General features: G+C 43.0%; 2 protein-coding genes across 4 annotated transcripts in view; one reads left to right on the top strand and one right to left on the bottom strand.

The window, feature by feature from the left end:
• The window catches only part of MYLK3 (myosin light chain kinase 3), an 84,044-nt gene extending 65,526 nt beyond the window's left edge, over window positions 1–18,518 (bottom strand). The window contains exons 1-2 of one of the 3 annotated variants that reach the window (XM_069968568.1): window positions 18,467–18,518; window positions 3,049–3,150 (exon numbers count right to left, since the gene is read on the bottom strand). In XM_069968568.1, the coding sequence (XP_069824669.1) occupies window positions 3,049–3,150; window positions 18,467–18,499 (135 nt within the window). In that variant the 5' untranslated portion in view covers window positions 18,500–18,518. Of the gene's footprint in view, window positions 1–3,048; window positions 3,278–15,601; window positions 15,725–18,466 lie in introns of those variants that run through there. The other 2 variants (XM_069968570.1, XM_069968569.1) reach the window with 2 other exon arrangements.
• On the top strand, window positions 6,554–10,954 carry LOC138789767 (uncharacterized). The gene is made up of 2 exons (XM_069968566.1): window positions 6,554–7,604; window positions 10,614–10,954. The coding sequence occupies exons 1-2, from the start codon at window positions 6,620–6,622 to the stop codon at window positions 10,670–10,672; spliced, it is 1,044 nt and encodes a 347-aa protein (XP_069824667.1). The 5' UTR covers window positions 6,554–6,619; the 3' UTR covers window positions 10,673–10,954.
• Window positions 18,519–26,947: the final 8,429 nt, after the last annotated feature.

Below are 26,947 nucleotides of genomic sequence, written 5' to 3'. Positions count from 1 at the left end.
ACTGCGCCACCACATGAAAAGATTGCTGTGAGTGTCTATAGAATTCTTTAATTTGCCTTCTCATGTACATACTTATTACAGTACATTCTATTTTCTTAATTTTATTCTCATATTGCCAACCAACTTTACCAAACTGTGGAGTGGCAACTCTGATTAGTTATACACAGTGCTACAATTTAGACCCAAGGAGGGAGATTTATGAAAGGGTGTAAATATACACCTGGTGTAAACTGCCCACAGCAGCCAATCACAGCTCCTCTTATATTTTACCAGAGCTGAAAGCTGAGCAGTGATTGGTTGCTGTGAGTAGTTTGCACCAGGTGTATATTTACAACCTTTCATAAACCTCCACGAAGGTCTCAAGTAGAGATGAGTGAATTTACAGCAATAATAAAGCAAAGCCCTTCATTATCTCTGCAATCGGCTCATCAGCTGGCCAGGGCCGTCTTAACAGCATTATGGGCCCCTGGGAAGAGGTGCGAATTGCCCCCACCCCCCAACTGCCGCCATCAAATCCCCCACATCTTTGCATATAGTGCCCCCCATAGTAGCCAATCCCCCCATATAGTGCCCCCCAAAGTAGCCAATCCCCCCATAGTAGCCAGTGCCCCCCATAGTAGCCAGTACCCCCATAGTGGCCAGTGCCCCCCATAGTAGCCAGTGCCCCCCCATAGTAGCCAGTGCCCCCATAGTAGCCAGTGCCCCCAATAGTAGCCAGTGCCCCCCAAAACAACAAACCAGTTACTCACCTGTCCGCCGGCCCCAGCAGCTCCTCTCCCGGCAGCACGCGCTCCCGTCATCCTCCGGCACAGGCACCGGGGTACAGAGAGACTGCCTGTGCCGGAAGTGTCCTGCCATGAATGATAGAGGCTGCACGACACATCCAGGACACAGGCAGCGTCTCTGTACCCCGCTGCCTGTGCCCGGAAGATGACGGGAGCGCGCTGACGGGAGACATCAGCTGCTGGGGCCGGCGGACGGGTGAGTTCCGGTACCTCCCACCCCTTCTATCGCCGCTTAGCTGAGTCGATCAGAAGCCCAGGAAAGTGCTGCTCATTGCACTTTCCTGGGCTTCTGATCGGCTGTCAGCTGAGCGGCGATAGAAGGGGCGGACTAGGCGGGTGGAGGGGGTCGCTCAGGGCTGCTCACTATGCATATGCATAGTGAGCGTCAATAGAGGGGGCGGGCGGGGCGGCTTCCTTGCGGTGCTCAGCACTGCTGGGGAGCTGTCTTCGCTTTATAGGACGCACTTAGTTTTATAAGTGCGTCTTATAAAGCGAAAAATACAGGTCACAGAGGGCAGGGGCCCCCTAGGACACAAGGGCCCACGGGCAGCCGCCTACCCTGCCCAATGGGTAAGACGGCCCTGCAGCTGGCTGCCTAATAACTCACTGCCCCTCTTCCCTGGATGCTGGGAAAAGCTGGACCCAGTCCGGGGAAACTGTGAAAAGTTTCCCAGGACTAGGCCCAGCTTTTCCCAGCACCTATGGAGGACGACACAAACAGGCAGTCAGTTAAAAGGCAGCAGGCTAATGGGCGGATTGTAGAGGTAACAAAGCGACCTTGTTATTACTGTAAATTTGCTCATCCCTAGTCTCAAGCATCCACCTTGCTTCTTCCTACCCTGAAACAACTCACAGCTCCAAATAATAATTTCATATAGTAGAAACTTAAAGCAGTACACATCAACTGCATTATAGAAACAAACAGTGATAGACTAATACAACTATACCATGCATGAATGATAGCAGAGCTGTTGTCTTGTGATGAAATTGTGGCGAGCCCCCAGGGAGATTGCTTAGGGCAGGCTGTAGTGGTGGAGGTCCCTGAATGTTGGAGGCCTCAGAGGCTGTACCTCTATAACTAGGCCCTTGATATATGTTTCAAAAGGTAAATGATCGCAAATCTATTAATCTTTCTACTTAAAGGGATTTGCCTACTGATGTGCTGCTCTGTCTCTGCTAATAACACTCTGAACACACTGCTAGCTCAGTGACTGGCTGCAGTGTGTTTGGAAGATTATTAGGGCATTGCAAGATGAGTATAGTTTATTTTATAATTACACCCATAGCTGGTTCCTATTGTTTTGCAATTTGAGACTATGTTCCCACACATATTTTTGCTCAGTATTTTGGTCAGTATTTTTTAAGCAAAACAAAGAGTAGATTGAAAACACAGAACGGCTATTTTACAGTATAATGGATACCGAAATTGGTGAGAAATTTAAACTTTTTTATACAATTATTAAGCCTCATGTATATTTAACAGGTTGAGGAATTTTAAAGGGGTACTCCAGCAATTAAATGTGTTTTTAATAAATTGCTTTAATACACACAATTCATTTGGGGGACAGTACCATGCTTTGCATAGTGCTGTTCGGCAAAGCTTGGGAACTGACACTAATGTTGGTGGCAGTAGAGGGGGCCATGTCGCCCCTTACTGCTGCCATTCAATGGAAGTGAATATGTAAATGTAAAAAAAATTAAGTAACATAACTTTATTAAAGCAACGTAAATATTTTTGGGTCAGTCTCTGGAGTTCCCCTTTAAGTAAGCCTAGTTAACCTTCTACTTTATAATTCAAGCCAAAGCTCATAGTAAAAGTCATTTGTAGTATATGGTTGGTAAACACATGCAATGTACAATATAATACTCTCATCAAACACAAAATTCTGCTAGAGATTGACCATCACCAATAACAATATAATATACAATATAATATAACTATCAACATCCTGTGAGCATTATAGTTCACCCATATCAGCAACAAAGTAATTTAAAAACTATAGATGTATAGATGTATTATTTCAGTATGTCAGATGTAGCAGATCTAAGCTTATTGTAGCAGTGTTACCTGCAACTTTACATAGGACCATGGAAAGTTTACTACATCATTGTAACCACACAGAACTGGTTCATAAATTCAGCTCTGCTAAATCTACTGTTACATCCATTGGCAGGGGACTGGACCTCACTGCACATCTGAATATCAATGGATTGTAGGAATTAAAGTTCTACAACAACAAAGACATAGAAAACTGAACTGTACCGCAAACTTCTTAATATAGTTGGAGACGCTGAATCCTCCTGTGGCCAGCCGCAAAGATCTGTGGAGAGTGGAGTCCTGGTACAATGTTCCCATTTTCTCCTTCTAAGAACTGACCAAAAAAGCAGAAAGGTTTTCAGCAAATGTTATAAGGAAAAAAACAGAAGGTTCCAGTCTGATTGGATTTTGTGTTTGGAATTTGGTTTTATCAGACTTCGCTCCAGGCGTCGCCGCCTTGTCATGGCCTTATCTTCTGCTGAGCGGAATCTAGCTTCCTGCAGAGGAGATACCGTCACTACATGCTGGAGGGAGCAGAAGAAGCAGACGCCAGACAGTGAAACCTCATTGGACCGAAGGGGGGTCTATAAAAGTGAATAATCCCCTCACATGCTCAGAATATTCTGTAATGGGGATGCCACATAACTGTGTATATACTGATGATATTTATGGATGGACAGTAAAATATGATCCTTTGAAATGAAGATAGATGTGTAAACATACTCCTTTTATCCCGTATCTGATAATCCTAGCAATTCAGATTTTTTACAGCTCCCACTTCTGGAAAGATGTTCCACAGGATTTTAAAGGTGTCTGTGAGAATGTTTGCCTCTTTAGGCCTTATTCACACGTTCAGTAATATTTTCTAGTCCTGAAACAACCCGCTAAAAATTACAGATTGGACATCCGTAGTACATCCGTATTGCATATTTCCATAAATCCGTTTTTACTACTGACTGCTTTATACAAGTTAATAAAGTTGATTAGGTTAAAAAAAAATAGCACCAGTTTGCCCAACCCCTAAAATAAGTCACATGATCGCTTGTCAGCCTGTGGTTGCTTAGAAACAGAACCTTGTGACCTATGATTCATCCGTATTTTTTTATGGAAATACGGATGCCAAACATGTTGCAATCCGTAAACAATCCGTAAACAATTGATTTCAATGAGAGGATCCGTAAAAAAAAAATCAGGGTCCGCACTAGGACATGTCCTTTTTTTCTTTCGGCATTGATTTTCATCCGTTTTATCTACTGATGATTCCTCTAGGAGAGACTCTGCCCAAAGAACGGACATGTCAATTCTTTTGGCAGAAAGCAGATCAGTGGCAGAAAATTCTGCTTGGAAATTCTGCAGTGTTAACAACAAAGTGGAAATCCCATTGAACACAATGGGACATCTGTTCATATTTTACGGGAGAAATTTCAAGCTGAAATCAGGATATTTGCACACTGAGTAATTGTGACGGAAACTCCGTTGCAGAATTCTCAGCTCGCGCCCGCTCGCAGACTGTGGGGACCTTGATCATTCTTTCAACGGATGAAAGAATCCGCCCATGCATAGAATGGAGTCTATGACACGAGCGGAGACGCGCGTGCCTGCCGCAGTCCACCAGCGGGCGCAAGCTTTGAATTCCGTACCTTTCCGTCACAATTACTCAGTGTGCACATACCCTAAGAGAGGATTCCTCTTCAATTCCTCACCTAATTCCTCACCTTTTCCTCAGTGTGCACATACCCTCATCCAGAAGAGCATTTGAGAGGTCAGACACTGATGTAGGATGAGAGGGCCTGGTTTACAATCGCTCTTCTAGTTCATCCCAAAGGTGTTTCATGGGGCTAAGGTCAGGGCTCTGTGCAGGCCAGTCAATGTCTTTCACACAAAAAAAAACTCTCCCAACTATAATTTTATGTACTGTGGCACAATCATGCTGGAATGGAAACAATTCCAACCTGTTCCCATGTGTTGGAACTAGGGATGGTACAAACCGAGTTTGGTTCGGGTTCATACGAACCCGAACCGTCGGTAATGATTCCCGCTGTCTGCCCGCTCCGTGCAGCGGACGGATCCAGCGGGAGGACCGCCTAGAAAACTGGGATACAGCCATAGCCATAGGCTGTATCCCAGTTTTCCAGGCGGTCCTCCCGCTGGATCCGCCCACTGCACGGAGCGGGCAGACAGCGGGAATCCGATGCCGAGCGTTCGGGTTCAACCGAACCCGAATCTCGGCGGGTTCGGACCATCCCTAGTTGGAACCATACAATTGTCTAAAATGCTGATATGCTGAAGAATTATAATTTCCTTCACTTGAACAAAGGGGCCTAGGCCATCCCCTAAAAAACAACCCCATAGTATTACCCCGCTTTCACCAAACCTTTCAGTTGTCAAAATGCAAGTGAGACGGTTAAAATTTCTCTAACATTTGACAAACCCAGACTCATCTATCAGACTGCCAGATAGAGCAGCATGGTCCATCACTCGACGTAACATATTTCCACTACTCTGGAGTCCATTGATGACATGCTTTACACCACTCCTTCCAATGGCCACAATTAAGGTTGTGATTTTCCGTACTCTGCTTACAAATGTACTGTGAAAATTCAATGAAGCATTCTGTATAGACAAGAATGGATTATGGTATGCTGCATTTGTACAGAAACAAAAACGCAACAAACAGGCAAATGTGGAAACATAACCTTACAATGACTCTTTTTCTTACAAATGTTTGTAAAGACAGGATGCATCAGTAGGTGATGAATGTAATACACTCATGGACATAAGAAATATCTGAATTCAATAATGAATGTCCCAATACTTGTCAATATATTGTATCTATTTCTCAATGTTATGTTCATCTTTTCATCCCATGTCAGAATCTACCAGTATTCATCTGTCAAATCGACAAAAAGCTAAGCACAATTGTTCTAACAAACATATTCCAACAAACACAATGTACATGTGGACACAGCATTTATTATTTCCCAGCATTCAGAGTACTAAAACTCAGTTACACAGACAGAGAAAGGGTTATTGGTGTACATAACTCGATGGAAACTACTTTGACTGTCATTAGTTTTTGTCACTTCCAAAGCAGAACACACATTATAATCATTCTTTCCTTTGGGATATGGTGGTCCTAACTGAGGGATTCTGTAATTTGTATCCTGTAAGTATGTAGCATTCGGTGTGCATATTGCATTAGTAGGAAGAATGACTTAGACTTAAGCTGTTAGGGAACTACAAGGCTCAGCAACCATAGGTAACCAAAGCTAGAGACAATATACACAGACTTAGTTACATATAAATGCTTTAAAGGCGAACTCCAGGTAGAGTAAAAAAATAAATGCTACAGAAGCAAATACCACTGCTTACTTGTCTAACACAGTTTTAAAACTACCAAAAATCCTTTTTTGTTCCTCGGGAGGCAGCCACCCAGCACCAGCTGATGGGTACCGGCGGTGCCTCCCGTTCTCCGTCGGAAAAAAGTGACCGCGGCCGCACTCCGTAGCGGCCGCGGTCACGTGGGGTAAGCGCGCGCACAGCGCGGGCTTACCTCAGAATTTTTCCGGCGGCCATGGATGAGGACCTGTTCTCGGTGGCGGCGTCGGCAACTTCCGTGGGTGCATCCACGCAGAGTAGACGCCGACCCCGACATGTATCAGAGTCCTCCTCCTCCTCAGACGGGCCCCCAATAAAGAAGAGAGCTGGGAACAGAAATAACCCTCTCTCTAATAGTTCACAGTCAGACCCTGAAGTAAGGGCTGGCTGCAGCAATGTGAACCCTCGTTTGAGGGAAATGACTGTGGCACCAAGCACCTTTCTGGCCACATTACATAAAGAAACTGCATCTGTTTCATCTGCTCGTTTGAGCACACATTCACAGGACTCCCTTTATGAAGCGTTTGCTTCACCTGAACTGTCCCCTCAGAACATAGTGGACTGGGAGTGCGACAATGTCGCAAGGTCTGCCGCCTCGTCTGAGAGAGGTTTGCGCAGCGACCTTCAGATGAACAGAGTAGGGCTGGCAGGAAAAACGCCCCCTAACAAGTTATTCTCACAGAGATGGGCAATAGCAAAATCCTCTGATGTAAGAGATTTTGCACAACTAGCATTCAGAGCCACACTAAATAAGGAGGACGATTTGGTCCTAAGGAATCATATTGGTATTCCAGACATACAGGCGCTCATTGCCCCAGAGATCGATCCAGCCCTGCTATCTATCACAGGGAACCCCGTATCGAATGATACGACCGACAACACTATGCGCAATATTCAATTTAAAATAGCGGACGCGGTAGGTCCGCTTTTACTCATGCTTTCAAAAGCAGAACAAGAGGGCACCAGACCCAGTAATGACTTAAAAACATTGAGGTCTTCCAAAATGGCGCTACTTAAAGCAACAAGCAGAGCAGCCCTAATGATTGGACAAACATTTAACTACGTCACCAATATACGTAGAGCCCGTTGGTTAACGGCGGCAGGCATGTCAGACTTAGCCCCAAAGAGTCACGAATTCCCAAACTTGGAAACGTCAAATCTCTTTGGACCCGACTTCATACAAGAAGTAAAGGGCAGATACAGGGCACGCAAATCCTTTGCAGATTTAAAGAAACCAACTTATCCCTTCAAGAAGCCCTTTCGTACAGAGGGTCGCTCCTATAGGTCCCAAGGACAGACCCGTGACTACAACCAGGGACACACAAGAAAACACTTCTCAAGAGGGAATTACACCCATAGAGGAAGTTTCCAGAGGACAGCCTCAACAAAGAGAAGTTTGTCAGGTAAGCACGGAAACGATAATTCCATCTCGGGTAAATTTAAACTCATGGCAGAACATAACTACGGACCGTTGGGTCCTAAAAGTGATCAAAGATGGTCTACAACTGCCGTTAATCAGGTTTCCTTTCCAAAGAAGAAAACCTCATTTTCGGTCAGACGAAAAATTAGACAAAGTCTTGGAAGCCGCCTTCCAGACGGGGAAAATAGCCAGAGCACATACAGACCAAAAAGGCTGGATAAGTCACATATTCCCAGTTATAAAACCAGACGGGTCAGTCAGACCAGTCCTCAACGTAAAACCCCTAAACAGGTTTCTGAAACGGAAACGATTCAGAATGGAAAGCATAACAGATCTAAAATTCTTACTAGAGAAGGAAATGTTCCTCATAAAAGTAGATCTCAAGGATGCCTTCCATGCAATCTCCATAGCTCCCAAACACAGGAGATTACTTCAGTTTTTTTGGAAAGGCCAACTATACCATTGGAATGTAATGGTCTTTGGCCTTTCTATAGCACCATATGCTTTCACAAGGATACTAAAAGGCGTAATTACTCATCTCAGAACAAAAGGCATAATATGCATAGTATACCTAGACGACATCTTGGTGTTTCACCAAAAAGAGGAAAATCTTCTGACTCAGAGAGAAACCATGCTCTCTCTTCTGTCTCAGACAGGATTCACCATAAACAGGCAAAAATCGGTTTTAACACCAACCAAAACTGTAGTTTTCCTAGGTTTTCAGATCAATACTACCCTATTTCAGATAGGCGTTCCCAACGACAAATGGAAAAAAATACAAATTGTAGTAAAAGAAGCAATACAAGCAGGGACCATAACACTCAGAGAGACAGCAAGCATCATAGGAAAAATTGTGGCCCTACAGCCAGGGTTCAGAACAGCGCCCATTCTTTGCAGAAAAACTCAAATGCACCTAGGACGCTGGTTAAGACAGGGATACCATTGGAACAAAAGGTTTCCTATACCCATAGAAATAAGACAGGAGTGGAGCCACATACTCACCCTAAAAAATCTTCATCCCTGTCCAATAAGAGCTCCGCCACCAGACGTCACTGTTACAACGGACGCATCCTTAACAGGATGGGGAGCTTTTTCAGTACACTCTGCCTTAAGAGGTTGCTGGTCAGAAGAGGAAAGGTCCCTTCACATAAACATCCTAGAACTAAGGGCAGCCAGATTAGCCTGTCAGAAGTTAGTAAGAACACTCCCAAATCACCAATCTATTCTCATCCAAATGGACAGCAAAACAGCGATAGCATATGTGAACAAAATGGGAGGAACGAAATCAAGGAAGCTATGCTTAGAGGCAATAGACTTCTGGAGTTGGGCATTGGACAACAGAATAGACCTAATAGCCCAATACGTTCCGGGACACACGAACGAGATAGCAGACGCTTTGTCCAGACAGAATCTAACTCTGACAACAGCGTCACTCACTCAGGAGAAGTTTCTCCACATAAATCAAACTTTCGGCAAGAGGGAAATAGACTTATTTGCCTCCGAAACATCAGCAAAAACACAGAAATTTGTAGCCCGGATCTGGTCCCCCAAAGCATGGAGGATAGATGCCCTATCCTTTCCATGGTCGGACCTACAAAACCTATATGCGTTTCCTCCTCCAACCCTTCTATCTCAGACACTACTAAAAATAGAGGAGGAACAAATTTCACGGATGGTGCTAGTATATCCACTATGGCCCTCCAGACCATGGTATCCCAAACTCCACAGCATGAGGATAGAGAAGAAACTCCCCCTGGGAATGACATCCGAATGCTTTCAGGGCTCACAGGACCTATTGATACAGCTGCCCCAGTTAATGTGGATTGCAGCATTAGTCAGCTGTTCACATACCCACAGCTCACAGAACAGGCTAACAATCTAATAAATTGGTCTCTAAGGCCAAAGACGCGGTCAAGATACAAAGCTATTATTCAAGAGTTCCAGAGCTGGAGATCGGAAAATAATAGTGAACATGATCCACCAAACTTGTGGTCGGCTCTTGAATACTTAACGTCAAAGTTTCACTCAGGTATAGCATCCAATACACTTAAAACAATAGGATCGGCACTGGCCATTTTAATACCTAACCTCACTACTAACAAACTATACCTTAGGTTCCTTAAAGGTGCAGTAGCGTCCAGACCAGTGGTCCCAAAGTATGACTCAACATGGGACATTGACCCCCTATTAAAATTCCTAGCCAATCTACCAGAAGCGGAATTATCTATACGTATGCTAGGTATCAAGTTAGCCTGTTTGTTAGCACTAGCATTGGCAGCCAGATCCATGGAACTAACGTTAATCCACATTAACGAACCATGGCTCTCACTCACACCTAAGGGTTTTCACATAATCCTAAAAGGACCTACAAAAACATCAGGACTACAGCGCAGTCCTATAGAACTAGATTTACTAGAAGACTTAGAGGACCCATCATTATGCCTGGTCACAACACTGAAACATTATTTAAATTTAACCGCTCCGATAAGAAGCAACATTACCAACCTTTTTATTACTTCAAGGACTCCCATTAGAAAAGCAACCTCTAATACAATTAGAGGTTGGATTCTACACGCCATGAAAAGGGCAGGAGTAGATACAGAAAGGTTTAAAACACACTCCTTAAGAGGCGCAGCCGTCTCAAAAGCGGCCGCAAAAGGGATCCCTCTAATTTCTATCCTAAAATCAGCCCGATGGCAGTCCGAAAGGACATTTGTAAAACATTATTGGCGCCCATCAGATCCTGAGCGTATAAATTTCATAAGAGCGACCACCAGGTGTGTGCCGATCAACCAATCAGCTGGTGCTGGGTGGCTGCCTCCCGAGGAACAAAACACAGTTTGCAGGAATCTATGATCTGCAAACTGCATTTGTTCTAGGGAATAGGTCAGCCACCCAGCAACAGCGCCCACCCCCCCAACCCAAGTTATATATATATATATATATCCTGGTGGTCTACTCGGCGCCTTACCTATATTTCCTCATATTGCAGGATTCAACAAGAACCAGAAACAAACTACGCAACAAGGACAAACTGAGACAAAGAAGTAAAGGCCAACTACCTAGGACGAATTAACGTGCCGTTTCCATCACTGGAAGATGAATACTATACTTAAAAAAAAAAAAAAAAAAAAATGTTTTCAGAATTGTATGAAATTACTCAGTAATACTGTTCAATAGATTTATGAACCATACAGTAAAGTATACTGTTGAATAAATTTATGATGCATAACAGTATCGTTAACACAGTTTAATAAAATTTGAAGCATTCAAAACAAATTTCATTGTACAAATACTTTCGTTCTAACAGTGTTTAGGTGAAGTCACCATGCCTTCCGAGAAAAATTCTGAGGTAAGCCCGCGCTGTGCGCGCTTACCCCACGTGACCGCGGCCGCTACGGAGTGCGGCCGCGGTCACTTTTTTCCGACGGAGAACGGGAGGCACCGCCGGTACCCATCAGCTGTTGCTGGGTGGCTGACCTATTCCCTAGAACAAATGCAGTTTGCAGATCATAGATTCCTGCAAACTGTGTTGTTTTGGGGGTGTTGTTCTATATTGTGTGGCTGTACTTCCTGGTTGAGCATTTCCTAGGATGCAGTACTGGTTCCAGAACTACAGGTTTCCCTCAGCTGTTTATCACAGTCCTCCATCCTGCCCATTCCCCGTCCAAATCTGTTGCAGAACATCTAGGCTGTGTTTACACATTACAGTTTCATTGTGTTACTAAATTAATTGCAGTACTTTATCATTTCATTGTGGTCCCACCCACAGAGCACACTGGTACTACCTTTAACACCATTATTTGAATAATGTAAATTTAATTTAAAAAAAATCTTCTTTCCATCACCACTCACGTATTATGATCACGCATCTTTTGTCTTTAACCTTGAGCCCCACAATAAGGACTTTATCCGATATTATGTAACATGGGATATACTGTTTATGGCTCGTTTTTTGTCCAAGTGGGATTGGCAGTGTCGGCTCTGATTCTCTGTGATATTTAGCATCATTTAATTGTGTTACTGCATTATTTTGGTGAAGACGCTGCAGTACTGCAATGATACTCCAATATGTGTGAAAATAGGCCTAATTTCACTGCAGACTTTTGCACAATCAGTGAAGTTGCAGTAGCTGCTTCTGTCACTCCTTGCCTGCCCAGGTGTAGGCTAAAGGCTAAAGAGGCCAGTCAGAGAAGGTGAATCAGTCAGGGGATTGGGGGATCCAGCCATGCCTCCTGTGATATCACACCCTGTCTGCATCATCAGCCTGCACTGAGCAAACACACACAATGTGAGACAGAAGCACGGAATCTCTGTCTCCTAAGGGGTTGAGCAGAGGGAGCAGGAGACAAAGTGGATTGGCACAGAAGCGAGTTTTCTTCTCTTTCTGGATTTCTATCAGCTACCAGTGTGGCAGAAGTGCACAAATATGGTAATACATTGTATAGACACATCTATATAACTTTTAATGTACTTTTAATAGAAAAAAAGTTTTTCTTATCTGGAGTTCCCCTTTAATACGTTTGGGTAGAATCAATGCACATGAATGATGCTGATTAATCTGTTTTATAATAATAATCTTCTAAAAGGGTTTTTCAATTGTAGAACAAAAGACATAATCCAGCCCACACTGTGGCAGTGGGTCAAGGCTCCTGCAGACTACATAAGCTGCTGTTATTTAAAAGAATAAAGATATAAAAGTACAGGATGAAAAAAAAAAAAAAAGTTCTCCAATACAAATCAAATTTTAGTAATTTTTCAAGTAAAATCAGACATTATAATCATAAAATTTATCAGAAAATGTTGTTACTCAAATATCCAGTCCATAAGGGGCAGTATTACAGTGTTTATATTCATTTACAGGGGGCAAAATTACAGTACTTACAGTATATGTGTGTACAAAGCGGCAATATTGTAGTTATTTTTTGTACACACAATCGAGCATAAGTATAGTTATATCCTTATATGTATGAAGCAGTATTAGATATAGTCTTGTACATAAAGAAGGACAGTATTATAGCAATTATTTGTTCAGTATTATAATTTTAGCCAGTATTGTAGCGGTTACATTCTTGTTGATAGAAGGCAGTATTATAATTTTTATATGCACAAGCCAAAAAGACAGAAATGGCTGCACATCGCACCCATGGCTGACACGAAAGCTTATTCAGCTACATTTAAAACCAACATCAGAAGTTAGTATATAATTTGGCCAAACCATATTGCCTCATGTACCACGTGCAGGTCTTCTGATACACATGAGTCCCTAACCAAAAAACATCACTGTGCCGGTCAGCGACCACAATCCCCGCAAAACGTGCGCAAGCAGAGAAGGGGGGCCACGGAATGGCCCTGCAACCCCATTGTCACAGGACCAGAACCTAAAGGGCCCCCCCGAACACCGCAGGCGCCACCGGCGGAAAAAGTGGACACCAAGCAACACAAGTGTGAACAAGCTCTTACCTCTCTCCATTCCTCTGCAGGTAGAATGGGAGAATACTAGGAGATCCTCCCCTTATGTACACAGGTGCTTCCTGCTAATTTGGATCACATGGGTCTTACAAAGCATGAGTGCTAGCCACAATGAAAAAAGGGACAGAATACATAAAATATGCACAAGCCAAAAAGACAGAAATGGCTACACATCGCAACCATGGCTGACACGAAAGCTTATTCAGCTACATTTAAAACCAACATCAGAAGTTAGTATATAATTTGGCCAAACCATATTGCCTCATGTACCACGTGCAGGTCTTCTGATACACATGAGTCCCTAACCAAAAAACATCACTGTGCCGGTCAGTGACCACAATCCCCGCAAAACGTGCGCAAGCAGAGAATGGTGGCCACGGAATGGCCCTGCAACCCCATTGTCACAGGACCAGAACCTAAAGGGCCCCCCCCTGAACACCGCAGGCGCCACCGGCGGAAAAAGTGGACGCCAAGCAACACAAGTGTGAACAAGCTCTTACCTCTCTCCATTCCTCTGCAGGTAGAATGGGAGAATACTAGGAGATCCTCCCCTTATGTACACAGGTGCTTCCAGCTAATTTGGATCACATGGGTCTATAATTTTTATATTCTTGTATCATTCTTGTGTCATTTGGGGGCAGCCTTCTCCGCCGGCGGTGCTGGCAGGGTCTGTGTGGGGCATTTTGGGTTTGGTTTTGTGACAGTGGGGTTGCAGGGCCATTCCATGGCCTCCCTTCCCAGCATGTGCGCGCTTTGCGGGAGACGCAGTCGCTGACTGACACGGTACAGAGTTAGCGTAGGGACCTGTGTGAACCAGGATACCTGCATGTGGTACACGGGGCGTATTGGTTTGATCAAATTGTATACCAAATTCCTGGTGTTTGTTTTTAAAGTAGCTTAGCGGCTTTAGTATCAGCTATTGGTGTGAGGTGCAGCTGCACTCTTCTCTCCATTTCACATTATAGAAGTTATATTCTTGTACATGGGAGACAGTTGTTACGACTGGAGTCATGGATTCGCTGTACCACCGCTAGCGATGGTATAAGCCGCAATGAGCAGTGTCTAAGCTGCACTCTTCTCTCCATTTCACATTATAGAAGTTATATTCTTGTACATGGGAGACAGTTGTTACGACTGGAGTCATGGATTCGCTGTACCACCGCTAGCGATGGTATAAGCCGCAATGAGCAGTGTCTAAGGGGCCGGTATAAGCCGCAGGGAGCAGTGTCTAAGAGGCCCCACAAGGCGGGATGGGCTTGCTGCAGCAGATGACCCTCAGGTCGCTACCCTTGGCTTGGCTTGTTAACGGCAGCGGGCAAGGTGCAGCTGGAGACACGTGGGCACGTAGGAACACAGCAGGTCTCATGGCTGAAACGCGGCAGGGCACACGGTTGGAACTGCAGGCAGCAGGGCTATGGGCAGGAACCACGGCAGGAACAACAGAGAGCTGGGATCACACACTAAGAGAAGCATGCAGAGGCTCCAACACTAGGGTCAGGGCAGGGCTAGAATTTATAGGGAGGTGTTTGGTGTACACTGCCAATCAGAGATGTACTGTCCCTTTAAATGTAAGCAGAGATGGCGATGCGCGCCGGCTGAGAGAAAGGAGGAGCTATTCGAGGGAGCTGGAGCCTGCCGGACCACATGGGGAAACATGCGCCCGCAGCAGGGGATGATGGGGCGGCTGCAGAGGAAGGTACGAGCCGTGGCTGTAACAACAGTATTCATGTTGTATTCATGTACACAGGGGATAGTATTATAACAATGCAGCAAAACAGTTCAGGTCACCTAGTGTTAACTTAGATGCACACACAAAGATAAAAGATAAAAAGTATACAGCATTAAAGAATTTCAAAATAAAAAAGTAGGCTTTATTCACAATCTCCAATGAAATCCAAATTCAGACAAAAGCACCACTTATGCATTTTAGACCAACTGTGGGGCCTTAGTCATAGTATAGTGGAGTTTAGAGAGACAATATATAGTAAAACCAGATCCAATAGAAAATTCAAGCTTGAATAATGTTAAGGTCATAAATAACACAAAAAGGCATCAAGTTTTTATGTGTTTTTGTTTATTGCGTTTGAAAAAAAGGAATTAATTTCATTCTTAATGATGTTAGAAATGAAAAATATGAAAACACAATCAGACTGGGGTGTATATGGAGATTTGGATACCATGCACAAAACAAAACAACATCAAATCCATAGCACCATTTCAACTGAAAGCGTAATTTCTGGATACTGAAAAGTTTTGTCGACTTTTTTATAGATTTTCTATTCATCCTTTGCCATTTTCCAAATCTCTGCTTGCTGTCAGTTCATGGAAACTGGCCCATGGAGTTTATATTCATGTCTTACTCACACAACCTCAGACATTTTATTCAGTTTTCCCATTAACTGAAAGCCAGATGAAATATGGAAAACAGTACTGATTAAGTATAATTACATATAACTAGATAACCCTCTCATCTGTATGAAGTATTTCACCCAACATATCTTCACTTACATTTGGTCTTCTGTACCAGCCATGGAGACATCTAGAGTTTGATACCAGCATAAATCACAGAGATATCCAGTACGGGTTCTTACACCCGAACACAATGTAGAGAACGGTGCATCCAGCCAGGAATGCCCTGAGATCTGCTGAACTCACAATTGATCACAGATATAAAAGTAATCCCAGAGGTGGCAGCTACAGTCCACACCCATTGGCATCTCTGGACCTGGCTTCCTGCTATAAAGATTAATATTAAAGGTCATTCATACATGCCCCGGCTGAAAAGCATGCACCAATTCTGCTGTATAAAAATAGCACAGACCAATGCATCATTACATTATTTCAGGTGCCTGATGTTCCCAGAGTAAAGATGTTGTCACCAATTGTCTCCATATCTACTACTATAAATGTAGCAGAGCAGAGTTTAATATGCACCATGATATTACTATTTTATCTTTATGGCTGAAAGTATCTTAAAGTAAACTTACTAGTACAATGTTATAATTTTGTTTAGTTTTTTTTAGAAACCAGTACAAATACTTAATCAGGTTCAGGTGCTCCATACCCCCCACCAGCACCACACACACAAATGCACAGTGAGGCCATGCAACAATGTCCGTAATTAATACGAAAATATACGTTACCATGCTGTCTATGGAATCCCGGCCAGAGCGTATACACATAGTATATGCTCCTGCCAGAATCTCTAGCGGCACCGTAGAAAACTGACATGTCAGTTTTCTGCGGCCGCAGAAAAACCTATCATTGCATACAGTGGAGCGAGCGGCTCCGGCCACATGCTCCATTGTGTGCAGTGGGGAGTTCTGATCCATGCGAGCCCACATCTGAGCTCAGTGGCGCTAAAGATCATCCGGCCGGTACTGCGGTACCGACCGGGATGATCTTTAATGCGACCGGCTGGGTCACGGAACGTCTGGTCTCATACAGCGTCTGAACATAGCCTGAAAGTGTACCTGTCAAGTTTTTGTCTCCCTGACTTCCCTTAACCACTGTGATTTCTTATGGGTCAGACTGGTGATCACATGACCCAGTGATGAAATGCATGGAGGCACCTGCACTGGAATTTAACACATGGCACTGTTGGACTAGTGATGAATAATAAGTATGATATGGCAAAACAAAAAAAACCTAGAGTGCTTCCTTAACATTTACTGACCGCAAGAGTATACAAAGTATATAACTACAGCACTTTTCTTTACAATGAATAGGCTTTATGTTAAACAACCCCTTGAAACTGCAGGGCTGTACAAGCCCTGTCTTGGTACCAGGAGCGGACTGCCCATCTGGCAATTTGGGCGAATGCCTGATGGGCCGGTGTGCTAAGTGGGCCAGTCCATAAACAGCTTGACGATTAGCTTCTCCCTGTCGCACTTCACAACATAGTAAGTTATTGGTTGGTTGATAGATGTATTGTCAATAGTATATGTCCATTGTATTTTAAAGAGTCACTAGAGGCGATTTTAAGAATCTTTGTAATTGGGTTTATTAGGCAAATATGCCATTATCTGCATTTAAAAAGCCTTTTCCCAGATCCCCCCTCCTCTCCTTTCTGACATACACTGTAAAAACTCAGGAAATTGTGACTAGTTGCATCAGACACAACCTGTCTGTTCTATAGAGAGGGGAGGGGGGAGGAGGGAGGAGGGAGTTAGTCGGCAGCAGAGAGCTGAGAACAAAGGATTACACAAACATGGATCTGGGTGACAGCATATTCAAAGGTCAGAGAGGTCAGTGCTGACTGTCCGAGGAGATAAAGTGTGATGTTGCTGTAGATTAACTCTTTGTTGTCTTGTTTTGGTGTTTTATTTCCATCTCTACATAGGAGAACAATGAAGACACGGCGGAGAGCTTCAAACTGCTTTTTCATGTTAAAAATTCATTTTTCGGCTAATAAACCCAATTACAAAGTTACTTAAAATCGTCTGGACTATTGATTTTTGCAAAAAAAAAATCACAACAGTGACTCTTTAAATATTTCAATATTTCTAGGATGCCGGCCCTTTTTTCCGGGTGCCTTGCTTAGTCTGGCTTCTCCCCATAGACTTGTCTAGCACGTGTGACCCAGCCAGGAGTACTACTCCCGCCAGCTTAGCTCATTGGATCACCAAGGCATGCAAGCTCCCACACCATGTCAAGGTAAAGGCACCATGAGGGAACCCCTCCACCCTAACCCGATTACACATCCCAACCCTTAATTTACCTTTCCTTCACTAAAACCTACTCCTTAAAACTGTGATCCCTAACAAATCTCGGCACCTTCTTGTCCCAACCAAGCCAGTGCTTAAATCACATATTCGAAAAGAAACGGAGAGAGAGGGCAACCCTGCCTGGTACCCCTTTTCAAGGGAAATGACTCAGATAGCAGCCTATTAACCAGAAGTCGAGCTGTGGGTTCAGAGTAAAGTAATTTAATCCAAGAAGTATAAATCGGGCCAAAACCCATCTTCGACAATACACATCAGAGATACGCCCACTCTACGCTGTCAAAAGCTTTGGCAGTGTTGAGTGAGAGAATAGCCCAGGAATCCCGGAGCCTTCAGGTTGAAATACAGTCTACTAATATTGTCGGCAGTAGACTTCCTAGGCATAAAACCAGTCTGGTCACCATGGACCAAGCTGGATATAACCGTAACGAGCCGGTTAGCCAGTGCCTTTGCCAAAATCATAACATCAACACAAAGCAATGAAATGGGTCTATAAGACCCTATTTGTGTAGGATGCTTAACCTGTTTAGGGATAAGGACAATTACAGTCTCCCTCAGCAAAGCAGGCAGCATACCTTCCACAACCAAGTTATTGAAGGTGGCATGCAGTTCCCGGAGAAGACATTGACTATACTGTTTAAGAATTCACCTGGCAGGCCATCAAGCCCTGGAGAATGTTCATTTCTGGAGAACGCCACCTCCAACTCCTCCACAGTCAAAGCATGCTCCAACTCCTCTCTCTGAGCTTTAGTAAGCATGGGAAGTGACACACAAGAAACATAATCCCTTATCTCCGACCCGATGCACACCAGCCTATAAGAATATGTATCCTTATAAAGGATACCATGGCACCCAGCAACTCCCGATCCTCAGTAGTTCTCACTCCATTAGACATAGGTAGGAAATGAAGGATGGACCCTTCTGAGCAGAGACAATTCTAGCAAACAGTCTACCTGTGCTCTCCCCACTCTCAAAATGGGAAAGGCTTTGGAACTATAGTGATACTGAGTCTCCCTTGACTCTATTTTTTTTTTTTTTTTTAATCATTTTTATTAAAGTGTAAAACACATTACCACAAACCATCATAAGTATGACATCAGACTCAGTGAACACTGACATCAGAGTCTTACATAGAAATCAGATTAATAATACATTGTGTACGCCATAACATTGTCCAACATAAGCAGCACAACCATTGCTGCTCTAACTGTACAACCAGATGAGGAACAGCATATACATAATAATTTGAGGAGGAGCTTTGTCATTAGTAGATTGCAAATCCTCTGGTAAAATTACTCTCAGTGGGGACCTACACCAAGGGTCCTATATCTCATGGAATTTAGAAGTGCACTTTCTATGAAAATAGACTATACATTCATAGGATACTACAACATTAACCAAAGATATCTACGTCTGAGGGGCGTCTATCAATCCACTGAAGGGCAATGGACTTTCTTGCCAGAAATAAGAAATGTGTAGATGACGAGTCCACACCACCTCATCCAGTACACCAAAAAGGCACACAGTAGGATCAAAAGGGATATGTAAACCACATACTTCAGATGAGACATGTACAACATCATTCCAGAATTGGACGATACAGGGGCAAGTCCATACCATATGCTAAAAGTTTGCCGGCTCAGCCATGCATTTAGGGCAGGTAAGGGCTGGTATTCTTCCCATACAGTGAGGCCTAACAGGAGTGAGGTAACACTGGTGTATGAGTTGGGAAAGTTTATTGTTAATAAAATATGTAACATGAAGTTGAGACTCATCTCCTCATATGTTTTGGTTGACATAGCAGGTATGAGAACTTTCCACCTCTCTAGTCCTGGCACTGGTGTATTTGCTGCCGTCATATGTATCAAATAGGAATATAGCGCTGAGATCATGCCTCTAGGGCCTTGGGACCACATTACCCCTATAGGAAGTTAAGAGGAAATGGAGAGATCTACACCTGGGAACTGTGCTTTAACCCTTTAAGGACAAAGCCAAAAATTACCTTACAGACCAAGTTTCAATTTAGCGGTTTAAATTTTTTCTTCTCTCCTTCTAAGAGCTATAACTCCTAATTTTCCAGCTACAGGGCCGTGTAAGGGCTTGTTGTTTTTAGGAACAGGTGTACTTTATAAATGTGCCTTTCAATCCACTATACTATGCATGACGATACCCCCAAAATATCATTTATGGGGTGAAATTGGGGGGAAAAATACAATTCTGCAAATTTTGGGGGTGGGGTTCTGTGTTTTTGTAATGTACTTTACGGTAAAGCTGAGATGATATCTTTATTCTATAGGTCAGCCTGAATACAGCAATATGCAGTTTATATAGCTTTTATAATGTTTTACTATTTTTATTAACAGTAAAACAAATTTTGCAAATAGGTGTCATTACAACGGCCCTATTGTGACTCTTATAGCGCTTTTATTTTTTCACGTACGAAGGTGTATGGGATGTCTTTTTTTGTGCCATGATCTCTAGTTTTTATTAATTCCATAATTGTGTAGATGAGACTTACTGATCAAATGTAATAAAAATAATCAATGTTGGCATTTTTTAATCACTTTTTGTTTACTCCATTCACTGTGTGGGAACAATATTTTATGTTTTATTTTATTTTTTAATGTTTTTTAATATTTAATGTATTATAATAATATTATAATATTAATGTATTTTAATGTTTTATTTTAATAGATCGGACGATTATGCACACTATGGTATATAATGTTTATTGGCACCTCACCAGCACAAAAAAAGAGAGATTAACCCAAGTGTACAAGTGTGTGTAGGTGCAGGTGCAAAATAGACAAGCCAGAGTCCAGTGCGTTACAAAAAAAAAAGTTACTTTAGGGTACAAACCCACTTGGCGGGTCTGCAGCGAGTCTCCTTGCTGCGTTTTTGCAGCGAGACTCGCTGCAGATTCCAGCCCTATACTTTCATTAGCAGAGAAACTCGCAGCAGGGATGTACATCCCTGCTGCGATTTTGTCTGCAGCCCTCCCCATTAACCCCCCGGCCGCCGGACATTATACATTACCCGGTCCCAGTTCCTGCTTGCTTCGGGGCTCCCGGTGTCTTCACGGCCCGCCCGGCGAATCAGTGCGCTGCGGCAGGGCAGAGCACTGATTGGCCGGGCAGAACGTGCCGCCGAAGCAAGCAGGAGCGGGGACCCGGTAATGTATAATGTCCGGCGGCTAGGGGGTTAATGGGGCGGGCTGCAGACAAAATCGCAGCAGGGATGTACATCCCTGCTGCGAGTTTCTCTGCTAATGAAAGTATAGGGCTGGGATCTGCAGCGAGTCTCGCTGCAGACCCGCCAAGTGGGTTTGTACCCTTACTTTGGATCAACGTAGTGCAAACAGTACACGTGTTAACAATGCAGTAGATTAGTACCAATCTTACAGAAGACCTAGGTGCTGGAAGTTAGGAAGGAATACTGGTGCTTTAGTAGAAAGAGGTGCTTTCCAGTAGAGAGAGAGGAGAGGAGTGGCCAGAGGGGCCCTGCCCAATGTAGTAGTGTGCTCTGCCTGAACAGTTTGAGTGACCAGAAGAAGTGAAAGAGACTACTCATACTCACGGATGACTTGTTTGTCCATGACTACCCTATGCCCCCTAGTTACAGGCTACCTCTCCTAGGCGGGTAGTTAAAGCCCCAGGCCTTTGTTATCTGAGCGAAGCAGACTCCTTGTCCTGCACAGTTGGATACAAAGACGTTCCATAGCTTTGTCCCACTGGGGTCAGTTCCTATAAAGTTTCAGGTAACTGCCCTGTATGTTTTACAGTTTCCTGGCATGGGCAAGGTAAATCCCTGTTTGGCTTCTCTCCCTTGGTGAAAGCTTAGCACTGCATAGTTGTCTGAAGGCTCACTAGAAGAATGCTGTGGTTGAGCTACTTCTCAGACCACTACTCACTTAGACCTACAGCCACTAACTCCCCAACTTCCTCCCACCAAGAACCAACACCTCCTAGAGGGGATAACTAAACTCTCCTGTGAGTGGTGGGGGCTGTTTGTGTGTGGAGAAAGAGAGGATAGGATAGAATAGGATAGAACAAGAGGGAAAGCACCTGCACCTATAAGTGGTCAGAAAACAACATGTGGTACAAAACATAGTTAACCCTTCTTCTCCTTCAGCTGTGCATAAAGTTATACAAAGACAGTAGTGATGCCTAGTGGGGAAAACACAATAATACACCATCTCCCACTTGAACCTGAGGGAGTTACTCAGATGCAATAGAAAGCACCCTGTGCTGGGACACTACATGAGCTCACTTCACAGAGATGCCGGACCCACTGGCGTTCCGGTACGTCATGGGTTCTTAAGTGACAGAATGCTATGACATACCGGTACGGTATGGGTCCTTATGGGGGTTAAGTGCGTGTTGTAGCTGTAGATATTTATAGAAATGACTGTTGGGAATGTCATAATTAGATTTAAGAGTTTGAAATGAAACTACAGTGTTATCTCTATACACATCAGCAAGGTAATTAACTCTTATTCTCAACCAATATTGGGCATCTGGCAAAGATAGCCAATGTGTGTAATTTGGCATGCCCCATAGCAGGGATTCCTCAGGTACCCCCATGTATCTGGTAAGATTACCTGCAACTTTCCAAATCTGCCTCATGACCTTGTGTATAGGTATTAGGGTATTCCTAGGTACCACATTGGCCGTTAATACCGACCATAGAGAGGGTAAGAGAACAGTGTCCAGTATATACCGTTAAGAGTACAGAGGATTCTGAGCTAAGGTCCAACTATTCAGACAGTTGAGGTGTCCAGCGAGATAATATAAGTACAGGTTCGGTAGAGATACCCCTGCAAAGTGTTTTGGCCGCTGCAGCTTTGCCAATTGCAGCTTAGAACGAGAGCCCTCCCCACACACAAGCACAAAAACACACACCATATAAAAGGAATAATAGTTGAGTTCATGGTTAGGTACAGGCACAAAGACACGTCCAAGCACATACAGGCATTTCTACCATTTTTACTAAGTTAATACAACCTGCCACTGACAGTGGCAAGGAAACCCATACCTTGAAGTTTAACATCGCGAGCAATGGATCGACATTTATAGGGTGAGCATATCAGTAGGGCGTCTAATAAGCTGAATGCCCAATTAACTGAATTTGTCGACCACAATATCCTTACTGGTATCTAGTAGGTGGGTTCTATCCGTATGGATACACAACAGGAAGGCCAATTGATCAGGATTGAATAAGGGAGGTAATTATTCTATTTGGGTGGTTTGCGAGAATTTTGATGAGGAATTTATAACCCAAATTAAGAAGTGAAATGCGACGGAACGATCTGCACTTGATGTCTATTCTAATGTATATTTGGGAAGCAGGCTGTGTTAGTAGCACTACAGCCACAGCACAGAGTAGTGGAGCTTGTAGGAATACCGTAGTTATCAATTACAGCTCAATCTGTTACTTGCTGCTGTGCTGCAGCGCTCTAAACCTTATGCTGGGATATATGCAGCCCTGTAGTTCCTGACCCAGCTATTGGTGGCAGCACAGGGGCTGTGTTGCTTAAAAATATGAAAAAAGAAAAATAAATAACATTTATATTACAAAGTTAGCTTTATCAAAGAGATGTTAAAAAACAAAACAAAAAAAAAACACTTAAATTAAAATGAGTTTATCTTTAAAGAAACCTGTCATCGGTTTCATGCTGCCCACAGCAGAACAGGGACAGACTCTCTTATTACAACATGCTATGACTCTAAATGCTGCAACATTTCAGAGAAACTGAAGTGGAGAAAAGTCATTTGGGTGGTCAATTTGTGCATCAGAGATCTATCAATAAAACCCAGCGGGGCAGCGAGAAGCAAGCTGAGACCATTCTGCAGTGTTTCAGAGTAATTCATAGACACCATTGTAGTAAGAGAGCCTATCCCTGTTTTTATGCTGCCCATTATTGAGGAGGTCTATGCTTTTCTCTACGCAATTTTCCCTGCTGGTGACCATAGTGTTTGACCAGTATATCATACACTGTTTAGGTATTTGCAGTGTAGGAATAATCTAATCTATAGCAAATACCTCCCTGGCACTTAAAGACAAGTAAGTAGTCTAGCAGATAACCAAGAATGATGAATATAAGTGACCCAAAGTTTCCGTTGGTATGATCTGATATATTAAAAGTTTGCTTTGGGCTCTTTACAACTAAATGGACAGCTCTCAGAGCAAGTTTAACATAGTTGACTTTAGAAGATGGCATGCTGAGTAGCGCAAGGGAAAGTAATTGATTTGATATATTTAAATAGTACAACAATGGCCTCTAAATCCTTTAGTGTTGACCTTGAACACAGTCCTCCTAACAGAACAATGTACTCTGTTCGTTCTTTTAACAGCATTGCCACCTAGTGGTACAAAATTAAAGTGTGACCGCAGTACACTACAACAAATGTCACAGCACCTGGTTATAATGAAGGCAGAAACAATCACTGAAAATATCTGGAGCCATAAAGTACACAAACTCAGTGGCTCGCTTATAGCCTGAGAAGCAGAAGTTGCATTATATTTTCCATAAAGCATTTTTTGAGGAGTATTTTTAGCAAAGGAGTACGAAATTTGCAGTAATGCAAACAATACATAGGCACACATATTAAAAAGAGGTTGTAGTTTATGTAGGGAAACCATTACTTTAACTGTCCTCCATAAGTTACTGCCAAATATAATCAATTCTGTACATGCTACTAAAGAAAATACCCAATACTCAGTGGAGATATATTACTACTGATACCACAACATAATGCCTAAAAAGAATCCACAGCACAAATATAAGAAAAAATTATAAATAAGTGATATGTGGTAAATGACTCCTACATTTACCACATATCACTTGGGATTTATAATTTTTTCCTATACTTGTCCTGTGGATTATTTTGGATTTTTATTGTGTTTTTATTGGTTTTGATTCAGTTGTTTTATCTGCTGTACTTTATATCATCTTGTTTAAGTGACAGCTTCTGTGATAAGATGCTGGGAGCGGGGGAACTGTACTCGTACGCGCCACGCTGTAGTGATATCAGCGGCGCACAATGCTGTCATTACAGCACCGCGCATATGAGTACAGTTCCACCATTCACAAGATCATATCACAGATGATGTCCGGGCGGGAAAGACTGTTACAGGCATTCCGCGTCCATGTTCCGTGAGGAACACGGAACGTGGGAATACAGCCTTAATTGCAAACCGCACCTGAACTGGAGAAAAGAGTCGCTCAAAGAAAGTGGCCATGATTTTGTAGCACTGGATAACCCCTTTAATTATTTGTAGCACATGTAATAAAGCTGATGTATTTTTTTTTTCTAATTTCTACACACAAGTGTGCATTGTCATTTATAATATGGTTGCTTTTGTTCTTTGGTATGTATATGTTTGACATATTGACTTTTTGCACCTCATTATTTTTGTAACGCCCACTTCATTTTTTGGGTTCAAATTTTAATACTGCACACAACCAATATGGTGGTTTTTGTAAGAAAGTAGTTGTGTTATGCTAATCCTGGATAACCCCTTTAAGTGGTTACAGTGCAGTTATGCAGTTACATTCAGTGACTTACAGAGGGGCATTTTCTCTGATCAGTCTCTCACTTTTCCTCTTCTTCAACACTTCAGAATCTGCCAGACAAACATTTTAGGTTTTAGGCTCCAGCACCATCTTTACCTCAAAGTCCCCATCTATATTGCTCCACCAGTCCCCACTTTGTGCATCATGTAGTATTTTGGCTCAATTTGGGCCCTCGGATAGTACTCTAACCCCCCAGTGCCCTCACATGGAGGGGGGGGGGGGGGGAGGATATACATCTATGCACTACAGTCTTGCCATCCTTCCTTATGGAAGACTCTGTGCCCTCCAAAAAGGTATCTTACATATGTTGCACATGTGAGTGCTGTATGATAGTTGTGCCTTATGTCATTCATCATGTGCTAGGGAAAGCTATGGTATTCCTTTTTGTTAAATAATGTACTGGAAGAATACAAATGTGTTAAAATTACAAAGAGCTTAAAAGGAATGTATGCTTGTAGCAGTAATCACACCTCTCTGGGCATGATTTACAACTCATCAGTGCCTATGTGCCTGTCTGCACGAATAAACACATAGGCACTGATAAGAGTGCTCAGGCCCACCCCTTGGCCGTGAACAGAGTTGTAAATCACGCCCAGAATGGTGTGATTACTGCTACATACAGCCCCATGACCTTGACTAGCTGGGGCCTCAGGACGACCCAGATGACTAGTTGGAATGAATTACCATACAGCGGGGGAATTAATAAAAGTATGTTTTCGGGGCTTTTCAGGCTGGGACTCAGGAAACCGTATGCTTAGACACTGTGTTAGGTTTATAGTGAGTTTGGTGGTGATTGGTTCCTTTTAATAAAACCTGTATGAAGGTAATAAAAGCAGCAAACATTTACAACGAAACGCAGGTGGCCATAGATAGCAAAAGAAACCCCCCAAAAATCTTCAAATACATTAATGCAAAAAGAACTAAGGTCACAGCATGTAGGACCCCTAAATAATCGTGACAGGGAGTTAAAGGGGAACTCAGGATAAGGAAAACTTGTTTTCTATTAAAAGTACATTAAAAGTTAAATAGATGTGTCTATTTAATGTATTACCATATCTGTACAGTTCTGCCACACTGGTAGCTGATAGCTGATCACTTCCTGGATTTCTATGTATATACAAAAGAAGAGGATAGAGGTAAGGTGGGCAGGGCCACTGCTGCTAACAAGTCTAATGTGCTGAACTGGCTGAGGCTGGGTTCACACTACGTTTTTGCAATACATTTTTTGGCAAAAAAAAAAAAAAAAAAAAAAAAAACGTGGTCGACCTCATTTTTGTGTCCATAAAAATTTTTTTTTAAAAAAAGATCCGTTTTGACGCTTTTTTTGTAATGGAAGTCAATGAAAAAACGAATGCACACAGTTGCATTCTTTATCAGTTTTTGCAAAAAACGGATTGCAAAAACGTAGTGTGAACCCAGCCTTACTGTAGATATGGTCCAAGATTAATTAAACAAACTGAACGCAAGCAAAGCTCCAGGACCTGAAGGATTATACTCAGTTCTTAGGGAACTCTGTTCAGTACCCTGGTACAAAATATTCAGTGATTCTTTGGT

This window comes from Dendropsophus ebraccatus, chromosome 4 (genome assembly GCF_027789765.1).
Source record: "Dendropsophus ebraccatus isolate aDenEbr1 chromosome 4, aDenEbr1.pat, whole genome shotgun sequence".
Taxonomy (NCBI): domain Eukaryota; kingdom Metazoa; phylum Chordata; class Amphibia; order Anura; family Hylidae; genus Dendropsophus; species Dendropsophus ebraccatus.
Note: the sequence above shows the minus strand (reverse complement) of the source record. Positions and strands in the feature narration are given on the sequence as shown.